The sequence below is a fragment of the Oncorhynchus keta genome, chromosome 15 (genome assembly GCF_023373465.1).
Source record: "Oncorhynchus keta strain PuntledgeMale-10-30-2019 chromosome 15, Oket_V2, whole genome shotgun sequence".
Classification (NCBI taxonomy): domain Eukaryota; kingdom Metazoa; phylum Chordata; class Actinopteri; order Salmoniformes; family Salmonidae; genus Oncorhynchus; species Oncorhynchus keta.
Genome location: NC_068435.1, coordinates 41,681,863 through 41,702,975, shown reverse-complemented (window position 1 = coordinate 41,702,975; position 21,113 = coordinate 41,681,863). Strand labels below are relative to the sequence as shown.

At 41.8% G+C, this 21,113-nt stretch overlaps 1 protein-coding gene across 1 annotated transcript; it reads left to right on the top strand.

The window, feature by feature from the left end:
• Positions 1-5,672: 5,672 nt before the first annotated feature.
• LOC127907663 (zinc finger and SCAN domain-containing protein 2-like) lies at positions 5,673-8,202 on the top strand. Its single transcript, XM_052464134.1, has 4 exons — positions 5,673-6,290; positions 6,381-6,502; positions 6,661-6,775; positions 6,921-8,202. The coding sequence occupies exons 1-4, from the start codon at positions 6,083-6,085 to the stop codon at positions 7,982-7,984; spliced, it is 1,509 nt and encodes a 502-aa protein (XP_052320094.1). The 5' UTR covers positions 5,673-6,082; the 3' UTR covers positions 7,985-8,202.
• The last annotated feature ends 12,911 nt before the right edge of the window (positions 8,203-21,113 follow it).

Sequence of the window (21,113 nt, the reverse complement as noted above, 5' to 3'; positions counted from 1 at the left end):
AGAGCTACGAGCGGCAGGGAAGAGAGGTTCTCTTGGTCACAGAACAGCCAGAGCCATGGTTTGGGATGTCAGGGTGTTCATCAACATAGGAAGACTAGGCTTGATTGAATTTGAAGTGTCCCCAGACCATGGCACAGAGAGAGTGCTGGGGTGAAGAGTGTGGCCTGTTTATTTTGTGAAAAAAGACATTGGGGGAAAGTGAAGAGAGTGATGCATGCTGTAGATTGTGCACGGTGCATAGTTTGATTTTAAGGGATCACATTAAGTGTTTTGTTGGTGTACCCATATTCAGACGATTTTACTTTTCAGAGTGCCACAAACATGACACAGCAGAATGGGTTACAACATAGCTTGGTATAGCAAAGTAAAGATATGCATGTCACTGAGCGAAACAATAAAGCACAAAAAGCAATGAAGAAAACAACACAGTGTAGAATATTAACGGCACTTTGTAAATGTTTATGAAATCCTCATGGTCACGTTACCATTGACCAATTCATACAGAAACTAAATATCACAGACACACATAGAGAGTTGACAACAGGGCTGAATGTGTGAGAGGTTGAGGCAGGAGAAAAGAAGAGATGCGGAGACTCCGGAGAAAAGGAGGGAACAATGAGAAGGTGTTTGGCTGTCACCTGTTGGACCACCTGGCTACAAGCTGTCAGGAGTGTAAGTCCCATGTTCCCTCAGTCTGTTAGAATATGTTCTACTTGAATTTGTTAAATATCAGCCTACAGTTTTTCCTCCCTGTCAGTTCTATAGAATATTATAATCTTGTCTGCCTCAGTTCCACAGATGCTGCGAAGCTGTAGTGAATTCATTGAGGAGCACGAGGGTTCTAAATGTGTCATGACGTGAATATCATTAATGTGATGACTGTTATTTATCGAATCAACTATGTTTAATTGTTAGCGATTAAATTAATCATGTAACAATTAACTCATTAGGAATTTGAGGCAACAGGGAAGAAGTTGTTTAATGAGTTACCATCTACCGCAGGAGTGGCTTCAGGACAAGTCTCTGAATGTCCTTTGGAGGCCGAGCCAGAGCCTGGACTTGACCCCGATCAAACATCTCTGGAGAGACCTGAAAATAGCTGTGCAGCGATGCTCCCCATCCAACATGACAGAGCTTGAGAGGATCTGCATAGAAGATTGGGAGAAACTTCCCAAATACAGGTATGCCAAGCTTGTAGTGTCATACCTGAGAAGACACAAGGCTGTAATCGCTGCCAGAGGCGCTTCAACAAAGTATCGAGTAAAGGGTCTGAATACTTATGTAAATGTAATATTTCCGTTTATTATTTTTTTTGTAAATGAACAAAAAACTTTTTTTTTTTATGTTGCTTTGTCATTATGGTGTATTGTGTGTAGATTGGAATTATTTTTTAATCAATTTGAGAATAATGCTGTAACATAACAAAATGTTGAAAAAGTTAATGGGTCTGAATACTTTCCGAAGGCACTGTATGCATATTTATTTATTCTCTGGACTCCAACATTGATCGTCCTAATATTTAAATATTTCTTAATTCAATTATTTTACTTTTTATATTTGTGTGTATTGTTGTGTATTGTTAGATAGTACTGCCCTGTTGGAGCTAGGAACACAAACATAGAATATGTAACGAATTTGCAAAACTGTACTTTAAGTTTAGAATTTGCAAAACATATGTTACGAATTCTAGCTCGGTGGCTAATGTTAGCTAGATTAAATGAAAGATCCCAGAAAATGTTCCATGCGCATAAAAAGCTTTCACATTTTGAACCAACATTTGTTTACCTCGCTGTTAGTGAGCATTTCTCCTTTGCCAAGGCAAACCTTCCACCTGGCAGTGTGACTGCTGTCTTTCCATCGGCTCTATGCAGTGTTGTAGTGGTGACTGAAGAAGGTGGTATAGTCTAATTTTGTCAGAAAGTTCCCAAATGGCCTGCCCAGCGAAGTAAACACACCCTGTGTGAAAAATCCTATGTTTCTCTATGGTTTTTGATACGCTTTCCTAAATATTTTTCCCAAATGTGTTCCATGGGGTTGAGTCTCTGTGCAGGCCAATCAAGTTCTTCCACACCGATCTCAACAAACCATTTCTGTATTGACCTCGTTTTGTGCACGGGGACATTGTCATGCTGAAACAGGAAAGGCCCTTCCACAAAGTTTGAAGCACAGAATCATCTAATGTATGCTGTAGCTTTAAGATTTCCTTTCACTGGAACTAAGGGGCATAGCCCGAACCATGAAAAACAGCACCAGACCATTATTTCTCCTCCACTAAACTTTACATTTGGCACTATGCATTGGGGCAGGTAGCGTTCTAGCATCCGCCAAACCCAGATTCGTCTCTGAATGCCAGATACATAATTTCAGAGAACATGTTTCCACTGCTCCAGAGTCCAATGGAAGTCACTGATCTCTTCAGTAAGGCCATTATACTGCCAATGTTTGTCTATGGAGACTGGATGGCGGTGTGCTAGATTTTTTACACCTGTCAGCAATGGGTATGACTGAAATAGCCAAATCCACAAATTTTAAGGGGCGTCCACATACTTTTGTATATATAGTGTATGTTTGTACCAAATCAAGTCCAGTCCAGACCGGACCAAATCTGAACCAAATATAGACGTCTTACTGGGGTGTAGCTTACAGTGTAAGGCCTGCAATGGACTTTTATGAATGCCCATCCATGTGGTAGGCCTACCATTTATAAAACAGGCAGATGTTTGTTACTAACTAGTTATTTTTGTGAGCAAAATGATCATGATCTCCATAATAATTGGAGCCTCAAATAAAAAAAATATGCATGTGTGGGGGCCTCAAGGGGGGGAAAAAATGGCAGGTGTTGCAGCTTTTGGGAAAATAATTGTCTGGTATGTTGCTGGTAAACTCACCAAGAAGCCACCAAGCACAACCTGTCCTTTCTGCTCGCCTAGCAGTCAAGTGCTTTTTTCATCATTGGCCAACATCCCAAGAATTTGTGTGTCATCCTTCGAACTGCAATTTAATCAGTTATGTACATTTCAAGTCAGTGTTTATTAGTCTAGATCTGTTGTACCAAGTAATAATGTGTGTGTACCATGTGTTGTTTGTCCAGGGACGGCCCGCCCATTAGGCAGGATTAGGCAGCCACCTTTTGAGGCAGATAGACGAGGGCAGCATTTTCCGAGCTAAACTGACCAAGACGCATCCCCAACAACACATAAAACCTCACATAACTCTGCCCAAAAACAATGACAATATCTTTCAACCAGTGGCATATGGGCTTTTCAGGTGAGTGCTAATGCATTCCTTTGATAAGCAGTGCCCACTTTGTCAAAGGCAGGGGAGCAAAATATTTGTGTTGTCTATTCACAGCATGTGTCTCCAGAGTGCTGTTGGAGAGACGCAATGCTGCGGCATAGGAGATATAGCTTAAAGAGTATGTGAACTTTTATGTAACCTCCAGGCTGGAGAGAAAATTAATGACAATGTAATGAGACGGACACTTTTTAAATCATGCACGTTTCTCAGATCAAATAGCCTAACCTAAATGGAGCCCAATCAAATAAAAACTGCACTGGCATGTTAAAACCTCTTCGGGATCGGTGTCCTTCCACAGGACTGTTGAGCTAATGCAGTCTAATGCAATTAGCATGAGGTTGTAAGTAACAAGATTTCCCAGGACATAGACATATCTGATATGGGCAGAAAGCTTAAATTCTTGTTAATATAACTGCACTGCCCAATTTACTATTACAGTGAAATAATACCATGCTATTGTTTGAGGAGAGTGCACAATTTTGAACATGAAAAGTTATTAATAAACAAATTAGGCACATTTGGGCAGTCTTGATACAAAATTTTGAACAGAAATGAAATGGTTCATTGGATCACTCTAAAAATTTGCACATACACTGCTGCCATCAGTTGGCCAAAATCTAAATTGCACCTGGGCTGGAATAATACATTATGGCCTTTCTCTTGCATTTCTAAATGATGGTACAAAAAAATACAAAATAAAGTTTTTTTATTTTCTTTGCATGATCTTTTACCAGATCTATTGTGTTATATTCTCTTACATTCCTTTCACATTTCCACAACTTCAAAGTGTTTCCTTTCAACTGGTACCAAGAATATGCATATCTTTGCTTCAGGAGCAACAGGCAGTTGGATTTGGTTATGTCATTTTAGGTGAAAATTTAAAAATAGTGGCAGATCCTTAAGAGGTTAGCCTCTTAGGGATCCCTTATATGCCCACTACACAAAAAATGGACCAGCCCCTCTGGCATTTTGGCCATTGATGAATGGTAATATCTGCCTTCCCTAGAATGCCATGGGCCCAAAGACTGACCTGTCATCATGTGGTGACATTGAGATAGAAATGGACGGGACTAGTGAGGGAAAAAGTGGCTGGATATCTGCATTGACTGTGGAGGGAGATTGCTGCACTGCAGTACAATGACACTCACATCCACATTTTGATACATCTTGTGAATCATCTGTAAACAAGTTGTTATATGAATAATGTATTAACTGCATCGTTAATCTGTGTCGTGTCTCCAGAGTTGGGTGTGTGTGGAGATTCCAAGGGAAACATGTGATTCAACCAGCCACCCAATGTCAACTCCTGGAGCATGTCTCTCTTTTCCTCTGATGAAACTGATTTTCTTTTTTCAATGATGACGATTTGGATGGATTCTCCCTCGGCACACAGTGACAGGATCAGTGTGACAGAACTGTCAAAATGTGGGGCAAACATCAAGGTGCATGTCATTCTAACTCTTAAACTTCCACATATACAAATCATTTAATCAAGAATGGATGAGTCGTCACAACCATGCATGCTTACACTTTATCTCTCCGTATCTCGCTCTACAGGTGTGTTTGTGTGGGTCCTGTTCTAGTCTTGGAGGTGAACCTGCACTGCTCCAGTGAACTGGTGTGGGTGATGAAGTCAGCTCTACTTCCTCTCCTGTAGAGAACAACCACCCAGTTAGTGTACACACAGTGTACACACAGTCATTGTATGCACATAGCTCCATACACACACACATACAATCAAAATTCACTTTCTCTCACAGACATATCAGTATTACTGTACTTTTATGCATAGTCTCTCATGTTGCTCAATCAACTACTCGCTATCTTCTTATACACTATCTGATATGCATACACTTTATATCTAATACCACTACATTGAGTATACAAAACATTAGGAACACCTTCCTAATATTGAGTTGCACCCCCCCTTTTGCCCTCAATTCGTCAGGGCGTGGACTCTACAAGGTGTCAAAAACATTCCAAAGGGATGCTGGCCGATTTGATTTATTGACTCCAATGCTTGATATCCTTTGGGTGGTGGCTCATTCGTGATACACACGGGAAACGGTTGAGCGTGAAAAACCCAGCAGCTTTGCAGTTCTTTACACACTCAAAACCAGCGCACCTGGCACCTACAACCATACCTTGTTCAAAGGCACTTAAATATTTTGTCTTGCCCATTCACCCTCTGAATGGCACACATACATAATCCATGTCTCAAGGCTTAAAAATCCTTCTTTAACTAGTCTTCTCCCCTTCATCTACACTGATTGAAGTGGATTAAACAGGTGGCAACAATAAGGGGACAATCCAGATGTAGGCTATTACATGGAAAGAGCAGGCATCCTAATGTTTCGTGCACTCAGTGTGTATATATGTGCGCCTTCAAAAACCCTAAGAGAATAACCTCTTAATGTTAATCAGCTATAGTTAATGTAGTAAGCAATAGTTACTTGGAATATATAATTCAATTACGTTTATTTTAAGTTTACATTAATCTAGTTGCACTCTACATGCAGACTAGAACAGAACCTCGTTTTTACCTGCCAGGCAAGGCCAGTGATAATTATACCAATTTTGAAGGGCTGTTGCAGTCTTGTATTTACGGTAGTACATATTTATGTCACGTGTTGAAGGGAAGCGCGATTGCAATTGCGCACGCATCTCACACGCAATATTGTTGCAATTTGTCAACATTTACTGATTGTTTGTTGCATATTAGCTCGGAAATTGGAGACTTTACTTAGCACAGAGAATACAAATTCTGTCATTTGGACTGGACAAGATGGCCAGCTGCAATTTTCAGGCGCAGTTGGTATCTATTATGGAGGTATTGGCTAAAGCAGCTGTAGCAGAAATAAACAAACGAGTTGATGATAGCTGTGCAGTTATACGTTTGGAAATGACCCAAAGCCAGCGAGATATTGATGTACTGAAAAGGAAGTGTCAAATGATGGAGGGCGAGCTGAAGAAGACGCGAGTCAGGAGAAAAGGTAATGTGTTATTCATGATAAATTGATTGCATGTACAAAACCCAAATGTTTTACTATGTTTTAATACGACTCAATACAATTATTTTCCAGTTTTTTACCCCATGGCATCAGCAAGATCTTCATATCCAGTCAAGATTGTTTTGAATAAGCAGAGGAGTAACTCACAGTGGAGAGATGGAGAGATGGCTGTTGAAGAGGACTCTCAAGCCCAGGTGTGATGCATCACCTTTTACAATTACAGAGACCTGACCTCTTGGATCAATTCTGTTATTGGATTTTCAGGAGATTTTACTGCTTTTGTGTGATTCATGAGTATGAAAGTGTTAAATATGGTGTGTCCCAGAGTGATAACCTCAGTCCCATGTTACAGCCTACAGATGTGGAGCAGAGAGCAGAGACTGAACCCATACTGATCAAAGATGAGGAGACAGCAGAGGATGTGTGGAAGACTGACCCTCAGGAAGAGCTCAGGATCACTGGAGAGGGTGGGTGCGACCATAAGGGGTACTGCTCTGTCTGTCTATGGAAGACTGTGTGGGTGTGGCGTCATTTCGGCTAAACCTAGGGCACGTACACTCACAGTCAGTTCTAAAGCAGTCGTGTAATGTTTATTTTATCTTAAATCTTTAGAGTCTGGTTCCAAGCCTGGGCAACCACCATCCTTTGAGCAACGGCATTGTGATGTGGACTTCATCACACAACCCAACATATCTCCTGAAGACTCAGTGGAACATTACCCCAATTCTGATGGTCCAGAGGAACCAGGCACACCCCAGCTCACATCTACAGACGTTTTCAGCACAGAGCAGCACCGGCCAGATGAGGACTCACAAGATCTAGTGATGGTGAAGGATGAGAAAGAGGAGGAGCTGGATCAGACCACGGCCCTTACAGGACCTGACCAGTTTGTCATGGATGAGACTGATGGGCAGCTGTGGACATCTGTGGATCCAGGCAGAGATACTGACCCCGATGGCCACCAAATGTTCTCATTTCATGCCTCAGAAGAGTACTCTCAGAATATCTCTTTTTTCCCATCTCATTGTGGGCTGCCATCCCTGCCTACTATGACAGATGGTGTAGGGCCATCGGTTCATTCTAGAGGGAAACCACATGCTAACATGTTCAGTGCAGCAGCACACATGAAAAGACATGTCAGGACATTGGCTGATGAGACTAGACAACAGATGCCAGAAGAACAGAGCAGTGAGACGCTGAACTCAAATAATGATGGAAATAGTTTAGCTTTACAGCCAAGGCAGCATCAGCACAGGGCTTCAGAAGCAACAGTGAGAATGAGTGAGTGCATGACAGGGTCAAACATGGCCACCACCTCCACCTTCTCTGGGTACAGCCTGAGTCGCAGTAGTTTTAACATGGTGAAGAGAATGAGGACTCAGTGGAGGTCGGGCGGCACCACTGAGAGGCGTTTCAGAGAGAAACCGCACACCTGCGAACAGTGTGGCAGGAGTTTCACCAAGCAGTGGAACCTGATCAGACATGCTGTGGTCCACAGCGGGGAGAAGCCCTACGAGTGCACACAGTGTGGGAAATGCTTCACCCGGCGCTCCAGTATGAAGTCACATCAGAGAACTCACATAGGAGAGAGTCCAGTGTCTCAAAATGTTGTACCCCGATACCCCTTGGATCCACATACAAGTTTAATGTTGTCTGAGGCCAGGTGGAATAAATAGGGACATAATTGCATACTTTCTATGTGAAAATGTGGTCGGTATTTAGAAGGTACAGAGACATTTTACAATATTTTTCTCCCAATTGATTTGTGAAATGCTTTGTCTGTTGATGGCTCTTCACTTTCATTTTATCAACCTATTTACAACTGGTAATGTGTTTTTGTCCAACAAAATCATAAACATGTTATATTCATTCAAATAAAAATCATGAAAGAGTCCGTCTGTGCTTTTAGATAATTTAGATGATCCTTTTAGTATGTGTTTTGTATAGTTAGACCCACACTAGCTGGGATGTCACTTCTTTCCAAAGGGACAGTCTCATATTAGGTCTAGTTAATTAACAACTTGATTTCCCAAGTTCTATTTTCACGTTACTCTGCTGCCATAAAATGTTTAGTTATGTCAACTTAACTAGCAATGACATATATGTTTCCGTGTAATAGGCTCATACAGCTTTACATTTTACATCTGCAAACTATGCTTCTACTGTGTACGTTGTCTAAACTGACATTGCACCGGTACTGGATCAAACTGGTAATCTCAATCAAAGAACATTAGTATAGATCAAGGATGGGCAAGTTTGATGGGGGCCACAAAAAATGTGAATTTATCACGAGGATCCGCAATGGCTAGCGTGTCTACATACCCACACATGCAACCAGTGCCAGCTCTGGCCTTTTTGTGGTTGTCTGATTTAGTTTTCATAACATGGCAAAAATAGTGGAACTGGAAAGTTACATTCGGCGTGATAAAGTAAAGGCTTTGAATTTCAGCCAGCAGCTACAGTAGGCTACACACCACTGTTTGAGTTGAGCACAGCGTTGGTGCGCGTTGTAGACTATTTAATTCCCTTCATCTGTGTCAGCAATAATCTTGCATGTCAGTTCAGTGCACACTGTGTAAAGGAAAATGAAATATCAGAGAATCCATTTTTTTGTATTAGGCCGTCATCTCCAAATCAGAGATTTCAAGTAATTGCATTATGAACCTAACATTTGCGCATAGCCTACTGCTGCGTTTACAATGCGTATAAATACAAGTTTAAAATGTTTTCGGCTAAATGTTCTGATCTGTTGCATCAGTATTATTTCTTTTTTTAAAAAATGTATGTACTGGTTGTTTGAATTTAGGATCTATCATTCTACAACTGTCCCGGAGTTTGTTTGGAATAGGCAATCCTCGCACAGAAGGACATAGGTCAACTTTTCTACTCTGGGGGATAGTAGATTGACATAGACTAGTGATTTTGCAGTTCATTACTCATCTTGCTGTCTTCAAAGTCCACATCGGAATTCGGTAAAGAAGGCCACGCCATTGCATCCTTGAGTTGCATGTTCTGTTAAGATGTGATATATGTCATTCTGAGCACCATGGGAGGACGCCCTAATCAGGTTACGCAGCCAATGCATATGGGTCCGGTAAACATCTCAAATGTCTGGTAAGTTAAAATGCCCCGACACATTCTCCCAATGGAGATTGCACACCCCCTCAGAAAGAGAGACACAGTTGCATGTGAACACTCATACTTTTTTATATAATTTTTTTTAATACAAAAGGATAGATTTTGAGTTGGGCCTTTGGGCCCAACAAGTGGCAGGAGTCTTTGAAGCATCCTTTGAAGCTCCCACCAGCCGTTCAAAGATCATTCACTGGCATTTTCTACAAGAAATCTGCCTCCAGAAATAAAAGCTTCACCCAAGTGGATGTGTCACCTACTACTGTTGCACTGCTGCTTGGATTCCACCTGGCGATCTGTTCACCGTCTGCCCTGGTTGTCTCCCTGTCTGGTACAGGTACCCCCACCACACTCCCCTGTCTCTCCCGAGCTTTTGGTCACCTGTTGGGGCGAGTAACTCTGAACTTACAATGGCCAAGTCGTTATACATGTAATTTTTTTCTTGTACGTTTTGCTATTTGCCTCATGACTCCTGCATACCTTGTTGACTACAAACTTTCTTTACCCAACCGTGGGACCGACTATTTTTCCCCACACTTGGGACTCTGCCTCTCGATTGGTTACACATACTTTTGCCTCCCATCCTATTCTAACCACCTCTCACCAGCTTTGTATTCATGTTACCTAATGAAATTGCTGTACAATAAGATCTTGTTGCCATCTGACGCACATTTAAATGTCATAAATCCGCACTGCAGAGCTCCCCTCTCCTATGCCGTGCCTTGATTGTATTACTGTTGATGATATCTGGAAATGTGCATGAACACCCTGGCCCATCTGTTCCTAGCCCCCATTTTGATTTGTGCTCTGCTTCACTGATTTCTGCTCTCGTAAAAGCCTAGGTTTTCTGCACGTTAACACTAGAAGCTTATTACCCTAAAATGGATCATTTGAAAGTGTGGGTTCACAGCAACAATCCAGATGTGTTGGTCATTACTGAGACGTGGTGAAGGAAGAGTTTTGAATACCGATGTTAACCTTTCTGGTTATAACCTTTTCGGCAAGACAGATCTTCCAAAGGTGGGGGAATGGCAATCTTTACCAATGATCACCTTCAGTGCTTGGTATTTCCCCAAACAATTTGATTTGCTGGTTTTAAGCATTAAACTTTCAAATAACTCTTTGTTGACCTGTTGCTGGGTGCTATCGTCCTCCGTCAGTACCGGCCTGTACCCTACCTGCCCTAAGCTCTCTCATGGCTCCTTACACTAAGTCTGAATTTGTCCTGCTTGGTGACCTAAACTGGGACATGCTTAAACCACCTGAGCACATGGCTAGCTCTTCAGTCACCACTTCAATTAAGTCAGGATTCCTATTTGACTCTGCCATGCCTCCTTGCCCGTCCAACATTTCCTTATCTCCCACCCCTTCTAATGTGACTATCCCCGATGCTCCTCCCTCTTTTTCCCCTGCCCCGCTACAAAGTTTCTCCCTGCAGGCAGTCACTGAGTCCGAGGTGCTGCCTTCCAAGCAATGGGTACCTCCCCAGAAAAGGCTTGGCGATGATCGAGAAGCAACCTTAAAGAAGAAAGGGTCTAAACCATCTGACACAGATGTTTTTTTGGGGTCAAATTTAGCAGCCACACTCCTTTAGTAGCAACACTTCATACTTTACTTAAAGGGAGAGATCAAGCTAATCCTAACTGTTATAGGACTGTTTTTATTTTGCCCTGTTTATCAAAAGTGTTGGAAAAACTTGTCAATAATCAACTGACTGGCTTTCTTGATGTCTACAGTATTCTCTCGGGTATGCAATCTGGTCTCTGCTCAGGTTATAGATGTGTCACTCCAACCTTATAGGTCCTCAATGATGTCACCATTACCCTTGATTCTAAGCAATGTTGTGCTGCTATTTTCATTGTCTTGGCCAAAGCTTTTGATACGGTAGACCATTCCATTCTTGTGGGCCGGCTAAGGAGTATTGGTGTCTTTGAGGGGTCTTTGGCCTGGATGTCTAACTAAGTCAAAGAGTGCAGTGTGTAAAGTCAGAAAATCTGCTGTCTCAGCCACTGCCTGTCACCAAGGGAGTACCACAAGGCTCGATCCTAAGCCCCACGCTCTTCTCAATTTACATCAACAACGTAGCTCAGGCAGTAGGAAGCTCTCTCTTCCATTTATATGCTGATGGTACAGCCTTATACTCAGCTGGCCCCTCTCCGGGTTTTGTGTTAAATGCTGGACAACAAAGCTTTCTTAGTGTCCAACAAACCTTCTCTACCCTAAACCTTGTTCTGAACGCCTCCAAAACAAAGGTCATGTGGTTTGGTAAGAAGAATGTCCCCCTCCCACAGGTGTTATTACTACCTCTGAGGGTTTAGAGCTTGAGGTAGTCACCTCATACAAGTACTTGGGCGTATGGCTAGACAGTGCACTGTCCTTCTCTCAGCACATATCAAAGCTGAAGGCTAAAGTTCAATCTAGACTTGGTTTCCTCTATTGTAATCACTCCTCTTTCACCCCAGCTGCCAAACTAACCCTGATTCAGATTACCATCCTACCCATGCTAGATTATGACGACATCATTTATAGATTGGCAGGTAAGAGTGCTCTCGAGCGGCTAGATGTTTACCATTCAGCCATCAGATTTGCCACCAATGCTCCTTATAGGACACATCACTGCACTCTATACTCCTCTGTAAACTGGTCATCTCTGTATACTCGTCGCAAGAGCCACTGTTTGATGCTTATTTATAAAACTCTCTTAGGCCTCACTCCCCCCTATCTGAGATATCTACTGCAGCCCTCATCCTCCACATACAACTGTTCTGCCAGTCACATTCTGCTAAAGGTCCCCAAAGCACACACATCACTGGGTCGCTCCTCTTTTCAGTTTGCTGCAGCTAGCGACTGGAATGAGCTGCAACAAACACTCAAACTGGACAGTTATCTCAATCTCTTCATTCAAAGACTCAATCATGGACACTCTTACTGACAGTTGTGGCTGTTTTGTGTGATGTATTGTTGTCTCTACCTTCTTTCCCTTTGTGCTGTTGTCTGTGCCCAATAATGTTTGTACCATGTTTTGTGCTGCTACCATGTTGTTATGTTGCTACCATGCTGTGTTGTCATCTTAAGTCTCTCTTTATATAGTGTTATCTCTCTTGTTGTGATGTGTTTTGTCATATCTATATTGTATGTATATTGTATGTATTTTAAATGTTTAATGCCAGGCCCCCGTCCCCGCATGAGGCCATTTGCGGTAGGCCGTCATTGTAAATAAGAATGTGTTCTTAACTGACTTGCCTAGTTAAATAAAGGTTCAATTATTATTTTTTAAATATTTTTTTAAAACGGAAACCCTGACACAAACACCTCAAGAAGACTATATTAGCCTACTGAGCTGAAACCACCTGAAGCCTATGCATTCATTATATCTGGGAGCAAAAGGCTGAAGCCAGTCTTCAGGTCTCAGGCAATGTTACTCATCCCTCTAGCATAGTTAACCAGTGAGACGGCTGGAAGATTCCCGGAATAAGGAGAGAATAAGCAGGAAATCCGGGAATCCTCTAACCAGGATATCTGAAACTCTGTAGACGATGTGAGAAAGACCCTTTAAACAGGTCCACATTCAAAGCCACGGGTCCAAACGGATTACCAGGACGTGTACTCAAAGCATACGTGGACCAACTGGCAGGTGTCTTCACTGACATTTTCAAACTCTCCCTGACCGAGTCTGTAAAACCTACATGTTTCTAACAGACCAGCATAGTCCCTGTCCCCAAGGAAGTGAAGGTAACCTGCCTAAATGATTACCTCCCCGTGGCACTCATGGCGGTAGCATGAAGTGCTTTGAAAGGCTGGTCATGGCTCACATCAACAGCATCCTCAGCATCCTCCCGGAATCCCTAGACCCACTCCTTAACAGCTTCTACCCCTAAGCCATAAGACTGACAAACAATTAATCAAATGGCCACTGGACTATTTACATTGACGCCCCTTCATTTGTTTTGTACACTGCTGCTACTCGCTGTTTATTATATACGCATTGCCACTTCACATCTACCTACATGTATAAATTACCTCAACTAGCCTGTACCCCTGCACACTGACTCGTTACTGGTACCACGTATATAGTCTCGTTATTGTTATTTTATTGTGTTACTTTTTAGATTTTTTTTTATTTATTTGGTAAATATTGTTCTTGTAAAAAAAAAAACATTGTAAAAACTGTACTTGAACTGCACTGTTGGTTAAGGTCTTGTAATAAGCATTTCACGGTAAGGTCAACACTTGTATTCGGCGCATGTGACAAAGTTAGATTTGATTTGATCACACGCCCACAGAAACTCACTGGTCTTCGTTGCGGAACACGCCCCAGATAACACTGACTCCAATGCAGAAGGCTGACAGCAGCAGCATGCGGACCTGAGCCCTCTTGTGGCAGTAGGGAAGGTTGTTCTCTGGGATCCTATATACACACACAACAAACCAGGAATAAATTAGAAGTTGGAAAAAGTAAAAACCAACAATAGTTAGAGAAGAGTAAACTATTTGCATTGATTCAGTTTGTGTTTTTGATTGGTTGATTGAATAGGCCTACTCTTCTTGTGATTTGTGTTGTTAGGTTGATTGGGTACCCCTTAATCTATGGGTTTTTGAACAGATCTTTGTTAAGTCTCTCCCCTGCACTTGCCAAAGGGGAGTCTCCTCACAAAGGGCCAGAGACAGTTGTAGAGGCCAACAGACGAGGCCAGACAGAATATCCCAATAATGATATACACTAAACCGACAGAGAGCCGAGCGAGGATTCGCATACACACTATATACACACACACACACACAGAGAGAAATGAACAGGAGGCTGTGGCTAAAGCAACAAACAAAAAAAGGTGTGTAGATTGTCTGTGGGGTGAAGTTAACCTCCCCTTTCATGTAAAAAAAAAAGGCATGACCATCATGCTTTTAAGGGAAAGAGGATTAAATCTTGTACATGTATTAAACTGAGTTTGACCAATGCCAGTCATTTTCTCTGTGACAGAAAACTTTAACCCCTGCAGGAAGGGCAGTGTATTTCAACTAGCTTATTATAATGTAATTACCTATTTTTTTAACTGACAACTGCAAAAACAGGTAGAGAGAAAGAGAGACATGGAGAAAGGCTGAGGGAGGTGGACAGACAGACAAAGAGAGAGAGAGAGACAGAACGCTACAGGTAGAGATAACGACAGCTACAGGTGTATATCTCGGTGTGTACCCAGGTGGTCGTAAAAGAAGTAGAGCAGCACGAGCATCGAGCAGCACATGACCACAAACACAGAGATCATGATGGGCGTCACATCCACCGTCTCCTCATCCTGCTTCTCCGCGCTGTCGTCACGCTTGTGCTTCATGTAGCGCCTGCAAAGGGGGACACAACAGGGACACGTGAGGGAGGGAGGATGCCGAACTGACCTCTGATCAGTAGAGGCAATTTCAGTCTAGCCCTCTCTCACTCCACTCTGCTTTTAGCCACCCCAGCAAAGGCCACTCAGCCTTGCAGTGTAGCTGGCTCTTTCTCTCTGGTCAACATCACTACTGTGTGACTCTAAATGACAACACCAGTCACATCGCCATGCCCTCCACTCCACATAGAATGTCTCTTCAGACAACACAAGGATTCACTCAGCCTTGCCCTATGACAATGCCTCCACACACAGTAGAATGAGTCTTCAGACTGCAATTCAATGGAATAACATCGGACAAGATTAAACTGTGTTGGGTGGGTTTTCCCCAGAGATGATAACTAGGGATGTGCATCTGACTCTATACATGGGCTCTAATACGATACAGGAACGATCCATTTTCATTTGAAACAATTCGGTTTGATTAGAGAACGAATCGATGCAATTTGGTAAGATACACTAATGCATAAACACATACATTCTAAATTAAAATGGCACCGAAGCAGAAGGCAGACGTTTTACATGCCCCCAACCGATTGTGTTTTTTGTTTGTTTATCTGCGTTGTTTGTAACTTCTTTACTATTTTTGTACATAATGTTGCCACTACTGTCTCTTATGACCGAAAATAACTTCTAGACATTAGGACTGCGATTACTCACCATGGACTAGCAGAATCATTTTTCTTCTTTCACGACTCTGACGAGCCCGAGGCGGAGGATATACGGCTCCCTCAGGAACAGGCCTCCGACCCCAGTGATCTGTGTGAAGTGGCGGAGAAAGAGAGGCCGGAGGGCGGGCTGCCTTCTGAGGAGTAGGCAGCGATCGAATAAACCCCCACTCCCCTCAATTCTGATCGCAAACATGCAATCTTTGGACAATAAAATGGACGAGTTATTGGGAAGATTAAACTACCAAAGGGACATTGAAAACTAACATCCTATGTATCACGGAGTCGTGGCTGAATGACGACAATATCAACATACAGCTGGCTGGTTCTACGATGTACCTGCAGGATAGAACAGCGGCGACTGTTAACCTCTATGCGCACCGAACCCGTTAGCGGGGTTAAATTCGACAACATACGGTGATCGCTACATAAATAGTCATATTAAACATTCATCCAAATACAAGTGTCTCACATGTTTCGAAAGCCTAGAGTCTTGCAATTCCAACTGCGTTGTCAGATTTAAAAAAGGATTTACTGCGAAAGAATATGATGCGATTATCTGAGGACAGAGCCCCATAAAAAAAACTATTTCAACCAGCACAGGCGTTACAAAATCACAAATTGCAATAAAATAAATCGTTTACCTTTTGACAATCTTCCTCTGTTTGCAATCCCAATGCTCATTGTTACACAATGAATTATCTTTTGTTTGATAAAATCCATTTTTACAGCCTAACACGAAACAGTTTGTGAACCGCTTGTGTCGTGAATTCCGTCTCATTCAATTTTCGACGACACATTTGATGTAAATACACACACTAAACGTGACTTTTCCAGTCATGTTTGGTTTCATTGCAATCAACTGGTTGTAACACAACCAAATGTGATGGGTCATTTCGCGGGACGTATTGACTGAAAGAAACCGATTTGAAGACAACAAGTAATGACATCATTGTGCTTCCAATGATATGACCGCTGTTTCGTTGATTGACTGTATTTTAACCCACTGACTACTGATCGTCTTGAAATCTAGCTTGGTCGATAGCCAATGAGCTGAGGTAAACGGCAATATGTAATGGTTATGTGTTGGAAGACCAACCCATGTAGTAAACTCCGGCGTAAAGAGGGTCATTCACCATTGAAAATTCATACCGGAAGGAGCAACGCGTGTTGCGCATAGCACTTTTTTGGTAAAGCGCATCTTCAGCTGTTTATATATCAATCAGTATGGCGACTAAGTCAGGGAAAGCTAAATCTAAGTCTAGATATACAGATGTACACACAATTTTGGAAGAAATTGATTGGGAAAGTGAGACAGAGATTGTTGGAGGATAATTCATTTAGCTAGCATAGCTTTGATTCCCAAAAGGAGGACATCGTTTTGGACTGGTAAGTTCTTCTCATGCTAATGCCGTTGTTTGAAATTAATAATATAAAATATTGTGACCTTTTCAATTTTTTGTAGCGACATATAAAAATGTAATGAAATGTGTACACGTTGGCTATACGGGTAAAGTACACGTTGTCTATACATTGTGGGTGGGGGTATGTTTGTATGTATGTATGACCCATAGCCTATGTTTGTATGTATGTGTATGACCCATAGCCTATATTTGTGTGTGTATATACACACATATTGTGGATTAGAGGGAGCATGGCCGAGATGCGTGACTGCCGCTCCACCCCACCCCCACATGAAATAGCCTATTTGAGGCTGTTGAGGGGAGGGCAGGCCCACAACAATGGCCAAAGTTAAATGGAGACAGTAGATACAGCTGGTCTGTTGTAATATAATAGAGACAGTAGATCTAGCAGGTCTATAATATATATATATATGAGAGAGTACAGAGAACATAAGGTTGATATATTATATATATATATACGTACATACTAGAGGTCGACCGATTAATCGGAATGGCCGATTTCAAGTATTCATAACAATCAAAATATTTTTTGGCGCCAATTTCCGATAATTTTTTAACATTTATTTTTTATTTTTATACCTTTTATTTAACTAGGCAAGTCAGTTGAGAACACATTCTTATTTTCAATGATTGCCTCGGAACCGTGGGTTAACTGCCTTGTTCAGGGGCAGAATGACAGATTTTCACCTTGTCAGTTCAGGGGATCCAATCTTGCAACCGCACAGTTAACTAGTCCAACGCTCTAACCATTGCACTCCACGAGTAGCCTGCCTGTTACGCGAATGCAGTAGAAGCAAAGGTAAATTGCTAGCTAGCATTAAACTTATCTTATAAAAAACAATCAATCATAATCACTAGTTATAACTACTAATCCAGTTTAGCAGGCAATATTAACCAGGTGAAATTGTGTAATTTCTCTTGCGTTCATTGCATGCAGAGTCAGGGTATATGCAACAGTTTGGGCTGCCTGGCTCATTGAGAACTAATTTGCCAGATTTTACGTAATTATGACATACATTGAAGGTTGTGCAATGTAACAAGAATATTTAGACTTAGGGATGCCACCCGTATTTCACTGAAATAAACGTTTTGTTTTCGAAATTATAGTTTCCGGATTCGATCATATTAATGACCAAAGGCTCGTATTTCTGTGTGTTATGTTATAATTAAGTCTGATTTGGTAGAGCAGTCTGACTGAGCAGCAGGCCCGTAATCATTCATTCAAACAGCACTTTCGTGCGTTTTGCCAGCAGCTCTTCGCAAGCACAAGCGCTGTTTATGACTTCAAACCTATCAGCCTAATGGCTGGTGTAACCAATGTGAAAAGGCTAGCTAGTTAGCTGGGTGTGCGCTAATACTGTGTCAAAAGTCACCCGCTTTTAGATTTGGAGTAGTTATTCCCCTTGTGCTTTTGTGGAGCGATGGGTAACGATGCTTTGAGGGTGGCTGTTGTCGATGTGTTCCTGTTTTGAGCCCAGGTAGAGCGAGGGGAGGGACGGGAGCTATACTGTTACACTGGCAATACTAAAGTGCCTATAAGAACATCCAATAGTCAAAGGTATATGAAATACAAATGGTATAGAAGGAAATAGTCCTATAATTCCTATAATAACTACAACCTAAAACTTCTTACCTGGGAATATTGAAGACTCATGTTAAAAGGAACCACCAGCTTTCATATGTTCTCATGTTCTGAGCAAGGAACTTAAACGTTAGCTTTCTTACATAGCACATGTTGCACTTTTACTTTCTTCTCCAACACTTTGTTTTTGCATTATTTAAACCACGTTTCATTATTTACTTGAGGCTAAATTGATTTTATTGATGTATTATATTAAGTTAAAATAAGTGTTCATTCAGTATTGTTGTAATTGTCATTATTTCAAATAAATAATATATATATTTTTTAAATCGGCCGAGTAATCGGTGTCGGCTTTTTAAGTCCTCCAATAATCGGTAGCGGCTTTGAAAAATCATAATCGGTCGACCTAGAATGTATGCACACATGACTGTAAGTCGCTTTGGATAAAAGCGTCAGCTAAATGGCATATATTATTATTATTATTATTACCTCTAGTATCGTTCATATAAGCAAGAAATCTTTTTTTTTTTAAATTGATACACACTTTTACAGGGTTAGTGTTCCCACACAGCCATATCTCCATGTCACAGCACGTTTACGGAAGACAGAGGGACCACCTGTGCTAATTATCTCTCTAGCATGCTCCAAACACCTGTGTAACGGAAGAAAGCCGCCAGAAGCGTGTTGTCACCAAAAATATACTGTCGGCTGCAAATGTGATGAAGCCGGTTATAACACTGTACAGTAGTGTATATTTTGCATTTGACAAATTATTTTGATGTAATATTAAAGTAAAGGGCTTCATGTTTCTAGAACGGTATCTAAATTGAGAATCGATACACGTTTAGATGGAGTATTTGGCTGTCAGAGCCAGTCTACCTCTGAAAAGAACAAGGTCCTCTGACTTTAAAGTGACAATCAGCAGTAGAAACAATAACAAAGGCGTGTCCCCGCCCCTGTTTCGGTAAAAAGCTGATGATAGGGCTGGAGAAATGTAACCACCCTCAAATTCATAGACAGAGCTATGATGCATCTCTCCAACTTCTGGCTACTTCTTCTTTGGGCTTTATATGGTGGTTGGCAACCAACTTTAAGGTGCATTACCACTACCAACTGGACTGGAGTGTGGACCTCAGTTAATCTTTCAATCACCCAAGTGGGTATATGCTCCTAAAAACCAATGAGGAGATGGGAGAGGCAGGACTTGCACATGTCAAGTGTCACACATAGAACCAAGTTCTATTTTAGCACCTGGATACGCAGACGCTCGTTGATGCACACACGATGCAAGCGGTGTGGTCAGCATGTAATGCACTACATTGCAGTGCTAGAGGAGTCATTACAGACCCGGGTTCAATCCCGAGCTGTATCACAACCGGCCATGATCAGGATTCCCATGTGGCAGCACAGAATTGGCCCAGCATCGTCAGGGTTAGGGGACTGTTCGTTGTAAAAAACAATTTGTTCTTAACTGACTTGCCAGTTAAATAAAGGTTAAATAAATACACAATAAAACGAGCCCTGTGTAGCTACGAATATTCTCAGCGCCCTACTGTACCTCGACTAACCTGTACCCCTGCACATTGACTCGGGAACCGGTACCCCCTATATATAGCCTCATTATTGTTATGTCATTTTCTCGTGTTACTTTTTGATTTGATTTTGTTTATTTAGTAAATATCTTCTTAACTCTATTTCTTTAACTGCATTGTCGGTTTAAAAAAGTACGCATTTCAGGTAAGGTCTACCTACACCTGCTGTATTCCGCACATGTGACAAATAAAATTGGATTTGTACTCAATCGTTGGTGTATGTTGGCATGCACATGTAACGGATGTGAAACGGCTAGTTTCGTTAGCGGTGGTGCGCGCTAAATAGCGTTTCAATCGGTGACGTCACTTGCTCTGAGACCTTGAAGTAGTAGTTCCCGTTGCTCTGCAAGCGCCGCGGCTTTTGTGGGTAACGATGCTTCGTGGGTGACTGTTGTTGATGTGTGCAGAGGGTCCCTGGTATGGGCGAGGGAACGGTCTAAAGTTATACTTTTACACACACTAATTACCTCGACAAAAGTACGAGTACTGACTGTTTAGATTGTTTTACAGATTAAGGCCACATTATATTGGGTGAATAGACATGAGACCAATCTCACCTGTTTTATGAAAATAACTGCCCAAACCAGGTTTAGCGAAGCCTTCATGCTGCTGAGCTTATTTTTATCTCCCAATTACCCGCACTGCTCCGGTCTGGTCGTGACTAGTTACCACAGCCACAAAATCACAAGTATGGCTAAACTCCGCCTATTTCTAAAAAGTATCTTATTTAAATCATATTTTAACCCGAAACTTAACTACACTGCTAACCTTATGCCTTAACCTTAAATTAAGGCCAAAAAGCTAATTTTTGTTCATTCATTAATTTTTATGATACCCACTGCTCAGCACACAGTGCGGCCACCAGCTGTTTTGCCAGCTCCCGCCCATATTATCAAATGCGTTTATCATTGGTTGATTTTGATCCAGTGCCGAGGTACATACATTTTGATTGGTTTACATCGATGCCAATGAAATTATTTTGATAAAATCCAGGTGTTTTCTATCAGCATGCTCGCTAAACTTGTG

Bases quoted from the DNA above. Each gene is read 5' to 3' on its own strand.
- LOC127907663 (XM_052464134.1), top strand. From the start codon at position 6,083: ATGGCCAGCTGCAATTTTCAGGCGCAGTTGGTATCTATTATGGAGGTA. The intron at 6,291-6,380 runs GTAATGTGTTAT...ATTATTTTCCAG, and splicing joins GACGCGAGTCAGGAGAAAAG to TTTTTTACCCCATGGCATCA. The intron at 6,503-6,660 runs GTGTGATGCATC...CCCATGTTACAG, and splicing joins AAGAGGACTCTCAAGCCCAG to CCTACAGATGTGGAGCAGAG.